Source organism: Staurois parvus, unplaced genomic scaffold (assembly GCF_062004578.1).
Source record: "Staurois parvus isolate SC_StPar_1 unplaced genomic scaffold, SC_StPar_1.0 ptg003701l, whole genome shotgun sequence".
In the NCBI taxonomy this organism is placed as follows: domain Eukaryota; kingdom Metazoa; phylum Chordata; class Amphibia; order Anura; family Ranidae; genus Staurois; species Staurois parvus.
The window spans coordinates 1-7,623 of record NW_028321497.1 but is presented as its reverse complement, the minus strand read 5'-3'; the positions used below and the strand labels follow the sequence as shown (position 1 = coordinate 7,623).

The following is a 7,623-nucleotide window of genomic DNA, read 5'->3' as shown; positions in this document are numbered from 1 at the left end:
AGAAGAAGAAGAAGAAGAAGTAGGATGAAAAGAAGAATAATTCCAAGCCGGCAAAAAGTGTATGTGCAGAGTTCCTCTATTTCTGACAGTTCTCTCACAGCTTCTTCACATGTACAGTGGTTGAAACATCTGTATCCTAAATGTAAACTAATAGATACAATGTTTCAACCGCTAAACATGTGTTCCTTCTGTCAGAGAACTGTCAGAAATAGCGGAGCTCACTGCAGGGACACTTTTTCCGGCTGATCGGGAAATGTTCGATTCGCGCACCCGAAGTAGGCAAAATTTCGGTTTCGACGCGAATCGAATATTTCCTGAAATTCGACTCGAATTCCGGTTCGCCTAGTTCGATTCGCTCATCTCTAGTTGTGTTCATCGATGCTAACATTCCCTCCCAGTCTAAGTCTTGGAGAGCAGCTCTCAGGCTTGGGAAATTAGCTCTCTTAAAATTGAGCATTTTTATTTTTCCTGTATGTGCTTGTTGTTTACAGCTAACAATAAATGAAATCATGTTATGGTCACTGCTACCCAGATGTTCTTTTATATGGACATTCGTAATAAGCTCTGCATGGATGTAAATGACAAGGTCCAGCAGAGCATCATTCCTAGTTGGGGCCTCTATGAACTGGACCATAAAATTGTCCTGTAGTAGGTTTATACATTTTTGCCCTTTAACTGTTCCTGCAGTACCATTACTCCAGTCACTTTCCGGGTCGTTACCATCCCTCATTATTATCACTGTCCCAGCCCTTGCAGCCCTTTCCATCTTTGGGAGGAGCTGAGTCTCCACCTCCTCATTAACACCGCGAGGCCTATAACAAACTCCAATGATGACCTTTGTAGTACCGCCCCCCATGTGCAGTTCTACCCATAATACTTCAGCCTCATCACACTCTCCATCAACTAGGTCCTCTTTCACACTCGCTCTGAGATCACTTCTCACATAGAGACAGACACCACCACCTTTCCTATTTCCCCCGTCTCTCCGAAAGAGAACCTAGCCAGGAATATGAATGGCCCAGTCATGTGAGGAATGAAGCCAAGATTCAGCAATACCAATTCAATCCTAGTTCTCTTCATGCACCAAACCTTCCAACTCACCTATTGTGCTGGCAGACTTCTGGCATTGGTGAACAAACACTTCATTCACTGACACCTTGTTCATTCACTGACACCTTGTTCATTCACCGACACCTTGTCCATTCACTGACACCTTTTTCACATAGATTTTGTGTATTTTTTATTTTCATACAAATGGTACCAATTCCACTGGTTGTTTGTAACATGGGAATCTTCTTATCATCTGCCATAGCCCTCCCCCCATCTTTCCCCATTCCACCCCCCAATAAGTACTGACCCATCTGATCTGTCTACCCCATTATAATCAAATTCTCCCTCCCCCCTCCATTCTAGTTAATATACTCCTCCAACCTTCCCATAAACCCCTCCCCCAGCACAGCAGACCCCCTTCCATTTAGGTAAAGACCATCTCTAGCATATAGGCAGCCCCCAATGAGAAGTCAGCCCAGTGATCTAGGTCAGGACTCCATTTTTATTATTCTCCTGCTATCAATAGCCGATCCGGTCCCACACTTCATCCATGTCTTTGGGGACCTCTGATCTCCTTATGAACTGTTTCTTCCATGATGAAGATCAGCCATGGAGTATATCTGAGGTGTATATCAGGGTGTGCTTCTTCCCCACATGAGGCTGGGATGTACAGCAACATTAATCTAGAAGACATTTCCCGCACTCAAGGCAATAATACACCTCCAGGGTTGTGTGGGACCCCTGATGTACAGGAAGTAAGGACTTCAGTGAGGAACATTTCACTCACTCAGGACAGGAAAGTGGCTTCTCTCCCATGTGAGATCTCTGATGTTTGACAAGATTGAACTTCTGTGAAAAACATTTTGCGCACTCAGGACAGGAGATTTCTGATGTGTGGAAAGATGGGACTTCATTGAAAAACATTTCCCGCACTCAGGACAGGAATACGGCTTCTCCCCTGTATGAGGTCTCTGATGTCTGCGCAGACGGAACTTCACTGAAAAACATTTCCCGCACTCAGGACAGGAATATGGCTTCTTGTGAGATCTCTGATGTTTGTGATAACTGGACTTCTCTGAAAAACATTTCCCACACTCAGGACAGGAATATGGCTTCTCCATGTGAGATTTCTGATGTGTGGAAAGATCGAACTTCCTTGAAAAACTTTTCCCGCACTCAGGACAGGAAAATGGCTTCTCCCCTGTGTGAGATCTCTGATGTCTGCGCAGACGAAACTTCACCGAAAAACATTTCCCACACTCAGGACAGGAATATGGCTTCTTGTGAGATCTCTGATGTGTGTGAAAACTTGATTTCTCTGAAAAACATTTCCCACACTCAGGACAGGAATATGGCTTCTCCCCCGTGTGAGATGTCTGATGTCTGCAAAGATGGAACTTATGTGAAAAACATTTCCCGCATTCAGGACAGGAATACGGCTTCTCCCCCGTGTGTGATCTCTGATGTCTGTGCAGATGAAACTTCACTGAAAAATATTTCCCGCACTCAGGACAGGAATATGGCTTCTCCCCCGTGTGAGATCTTTTATGCACATTAAGATGGTATTTAGAACAGAACCCCTTCCCGCACTCAGTACAGGAGAACCTCTTCCCTGTTGGAAGGCCGGCCCGGTCCAGCACAGTCTGAGGTTCCTCAGGATACGAGGAATCCGATGGTCCATCTACACTGGGTGGTGCCGGATGGACATTGGAGGGAGCTGGGTTTTCTCCTGGACTATACTGTGTGATGTCCTCATCTTCTACTTTCCAGTCTGGAGACAAAGTGAGACAATCCTCGGAGGTTTTCCTCATCTCCCGGCCAAGGACTAAAATACAAAGACAAAGAGGATTACTAGACAGGAGCTGATTGGTTCCCCCAAACCAGGACTCCGCCCACATCAGGCAGCTTGGGCTCTAAGGAGCTTTCAATTCCACCCTCAAGGGAACTAGGAAATGGCTCCTCTGACCTCCTACCAGGTCATTTCTTTATTCATGGACCTCAGTCAGAGAGTGAGGAAACAACCAGAACTGTCTTTTATAGGAGGGACAGTGATGAGGGGATTATAGGACGAGGGTCCCCACCCCCTATATCACTCATCACCATCTTCCCAACACAAGAAGTACTGCACTTCCTTATTTAATCCATGATTTAGTCATGAAGAACAGCGGGGCTGAGCCCCACCAGAGGTCAGAGAGTGAGGATGGGGGGAGAACAACCAAGATGAAGACTGAACTGATCCTGAAGACCACCATCATTGGGGTATTGACTCCTCCCTCATTATCACTTTCTGTTTAAGTGTCCAAAGTTGGAGGATGTTATCACATTATTATCAGCATGTAAAAGTCTGTGCTCCAATCACATCATCCGATATAAAATGTCCAGCTGGGAGGAAATGGGTGGAAAAGTAAGGCCAATGTAATATACAACTTATTATATAGGATACAAAAGTTAGAACTATATAGTATCAGAATGATGTAATGTACAACATAGAGTATACAGTGCAGGGGTCAGGTGTGTGTAACATGCAATATACCATAAATTATACAGTGTAAATTTCAGGACTCAAATTATTGGTATTCAGTAATCAGTGGAAGCTTAAATGTTTACTGTAGACAAGTTGCAGAGGTCCCACACCGCTGCCTCCCATCTCCTTAGACTGCACTCAGTGACTTGGGTCTGAGACACTACAGACATATCCCTCCACCCGGCACAGCCAGCAGATAACAGAGAAGGTCCCCTGGGAGAAATGTTCTGTCAGAGATCTTACTAGACCCGGCCATGGGGAAGAATATCCAAATCACATGTCCCAGGTGCTTAGGTGTATGGTGAAAATCAACATTTTTCTGCCAGCTGAACCCCAGAATCTCCATAAATCCAGTCTAGAGACATAAATTGTGTCTGCAGCACAGAGAAGGAAGATTATCCGAGAGAAATCCAGGAATACAGGACGGGGAACACAGCTCAGGAAAGTGACCAGGGGATTACAGGCTGATATCACCCAGTCCCCGCCCTACTCTGGACCAATCAGTGAGCAGTATGGGTGGAGGAATGGATTTAGTGTTCATGACCCACCTGTGCTGATCTCTGTAGGAGTGTCCTCCTCTATAAATGTCCCCGTTATTCCATCCTCCTCCATAGACTGCTGATCATCCCTCACATACGCCTCTTCTTCTTCTGCTTTCACCTCAAATTCTATATCGATTGGATCTCCACTCTAAATCAAGGAAATGAGAGAAAATATCATCTGTAAAATGTAAGCTCACATAAAATATCCACACATCATCTTTACAAGTCCATGTTCTAGACGCTCCATCCCACCAACCTTGTAATAGTGAGGGATGGTGTGACCTCCCTGTGTGGAATCCCGGGAATACAGAGGACGGGGACATCTCTCTGGGGGGTTCCTGGTATTAGGTGGCTCCATCATATCCTTGTGTCCTTCTGAAAACTCCTCCATCACTCCATACTCCTCATCCTCCTCTTTATACTCTTCTTTAACATCAATATTATCATCCCCGAGGATTCCACTCTGAAAGATATAATAAAACATTCATTGTAACAAACATGCTGTGTATAAATCACAACTACCAATAATTGTCATCATCTACCTGATGATGGTGAGGGATGGTGTGACCTTCCTGTGTGGAATCCCGGGAATACAGAGGACGGGGACATCTCTCTGGTGGGTTCCTGTAGCTGGATGACTCCACCATGGTGTCCTGGTACAGATCTTTGTGTTCTTTTAGAATCTCTGACTCCTCCATCCCCCCATCCTCATCCTCCTCCTCTTTTATCTCTTCTTTAACCTCAACTTTAGGATCTCTCAGGTTTCCACTCTGAATATATAATAAAAATGCCATCAATGGTAACAATGCAGATAATGTACAGATCCTAATGATACTATCAGTGATTGTTCCTCATCTACCTGATGATGGTGAGGGATGGTGTGACCTTCCTGTGTGGAATCCCGGGAATACAGAGGACGGGGACATCTCTCTGGTGGGTTCCCATGACTGGATCCATCTGTAGGAAACACACACACTGACTGAATCCATTGTTTCTATGTGTTTATCAGATGATGGGGGATCTAGGTGGATCCTCCGTACTGCTCTCTCCTTTACATTATTACATTACATTACATTGAGTTTATATAGCGCCAAAGGGTTTGCTCAGTGCTGTACAATAGAGGGGGGGACAATATATGAAACATTACAGCACCTACAAACAGCACACGAGGGGTTAGAGGACCCTACTCTTCCATGCTTACAATCTAGGAGGGAGGGGGTAGTGGTACAGGAGGAAGTGGCTGTGGGGGATGGAGTGGAAGGAGGAATGAAGGAGAGAAGCAGTTAGGTGAGGGTGGGGTAGGCTTCCCTGAAGAGGTGGGTTTTCAGGGAGCGCCTGAAGGTGAGGAGGGAAGGTGACAGTCTGATGGATTGGGGTAGTGAGTTCCAGAGGATGGGGGAGGACCTGGAGAAGTCTTGCAGACGTGCGTGTGAGGAGGAGACCAGGGAGCAAGATAGAAGGAGGTCCTGTGAAGAGCGAAGGGTACGGGTAGGGTGGTACTTGGGAATCAGGTCGGTGAGGTAGTCAGGGGCAGTGTTGTGAACGGCTTTGTAGGTCAGAGTGAGTAGTTTGAATTTGATGCGTTGGGCGATAGGGAGCCAGTGGAGGGAGAGGCAGAGGGGGGTGGCAGAGGTGGAGCGGGTGGTGAGGTGGATGAGTCTGGCCGCTGAGTTCAGGATGGTCTGGAGCGGGGAGAGCCTGCACTGGGGTAGGCCGATGAGGAGGGAGTTGCAGTAGTCAAGGCGTGAGATAATCAGGGAGTGAACGAGTAGTTTAGTGGTGTCTGGGGTGAGGAAGGAGCGTATCTTGGCGATGTTGCGGAGGTGGAGTCTGCATGTGTTTGTAAGTGATTTGACATGAGGTTGGAAGGAGAGGTTAGAGTCCAGAATGACTCCAAGGACTTTGGCTTGCGGGGCGGGATTGATGGTGGTGATGTTAGTAGTGATGGATAGGATGGGGGGGGGGCGCGGGCAGGGGGGAAGACGAGGAGCTCGGTTTTGGAGAGGTTAATCTTGAGGAAATGGAGCGACATCCAGTCAGAGATGTCGATTAGGAGGTGAGTGATGCGGGCGGAGAAAGTGGAGGTGAGGTGAGGGGTGGAGAGGTAAATTTGAGTGTCATCAGCATAGAGATGGTAGTTGAAGCCGTGGGAGTGTATGAGTTTGCCAAGGGAGAAGGTGTAGATGGAGAAGAGAAGGGGTCCAAGGACAGAGCCCTGGGGGACCCCAACAGAGAGGGGGAGGCAAGGGGAGGTGGTACCATTGTAGGTGACGCTGAAGGAGCGTTGGGATAGGTAAGAGGAGAACCAGGAGAGAGCGGTGTCTCTGATGCCAAGGGAGAGTAGTTTATTAAGGAGGAGGGGGTGGTCAACTGTGTCGAAGGCCGCGGAGAGGTCCAGGAGGAGGAGGACAGAGTAGTCGCCTTTGGCTTTGGCGGTTAGTAGGTCGTTGGTGATTTTGAGGAGGGCGGTTTCGGTGGAGTGTAGGGGACGGAAGCCGGACTGTAGTGGATCAAGGAGGTTGTTGTCAGTTAGGTGGGCGCTTAGGTGGTTGTAGACTAGGCGCTCAAGGAGTTTGGAAGTGAGTGGCAGCAGGGAGATGGGTCTGAGGTTGTTTGGGTCAGAGGGGTCCAGGGAGGGCTTTTTGAGTATGGGGGTGATGTGCGCATGCTTTAGGGGGGAGGGGAATACGCCGGTAGAGAGGGAGAGATTGAAGATGTGGGTGAGGGAGCAGATGAGGGAAGAGGGGGGTGACTGGAGGAGTCGAGAGGGGATAGGGTCCAGGGGGCAGGTAGTGAGGCGGGCTTCTGAGAAGACCCTGGTGACTTCCTCAGTGGTAGCAGGGCTGAAGGAGTGCAGAGCTGGTGGGGTTACGGTAAGCGGGGTCTTGGGTGTGGAGGGGGGCAGTGCGGTTGCGAGGTCAGAGGAGGGAAGAGATGAGGGGGAGATAGGGGGGGGGAGGCTAGGTGGGGAGGTAGATTGCGAGTTGACTATGTCCTTACGGATTGCATCAATTTTGTTGTGGAAATGAGTGGCAATTTCGTGGGCGGTGAGTGAGGTACTGAGTGGAGGAGGGGGGGGGAGAGCAGGGAGTTGAAGGTGGAGAAGAGTCGGCGAGGGCAGGAGGAGAGGGTGTTAATCAGGTTTACGAAGTAAGCCATTACTTATCATCAGGTTTTATCAGGTTTTATCATCAGGTTTTAATTTAATAATTACTTATTATCAGGTTTACGAAGTAATCCTTTACAATAAAGTCTCCTCTTACCCGGTGATGTGAGGGGCGGCTGATTGTCCATCATGACGTCCTTGTAGAGATCCTTGTGTCCTTCTAAATACTCCCACTCCTCCATGGAGAAATAGACAGTGACACCCTGACACCTTATAGGAACCTGACACACACAATGATACAGTCACCATCCAGACACATCCCTTGTCTGTTACTGGAGAATGTCCCAGAATTCCCGGCACCGCTCACCTCTCCTGTCAGCAGCTCCATCATCTTCTTGGTG

At 47.9% G+C, this 7,623-nt stretch overlaps 1 protein-coding gene across 1 annotated transcript; it reads right to left on the bottom strand.

Annotated features, from left to right (window-relative positions):
• Positions 1-1,457: 1,457 nt before the first annotated feature.
• On the bottom strand, positions 1,458-4,264 carry LOC149427507 (uncharacterized; the record flags this gene model as incomplete). Its single annotated transcript, XM_089667956.1, has 2 exons — positions 1,458-2,875; positions 4,123-4,264. Coding segments are annotated over 2 exons (1,188 nt in total), but the record flags the coding sequence as incomplete, so codon positions are not given.
• Between the last annotated feature and the right edge of the window lie 3,359 nt (positions 4,265-7,623).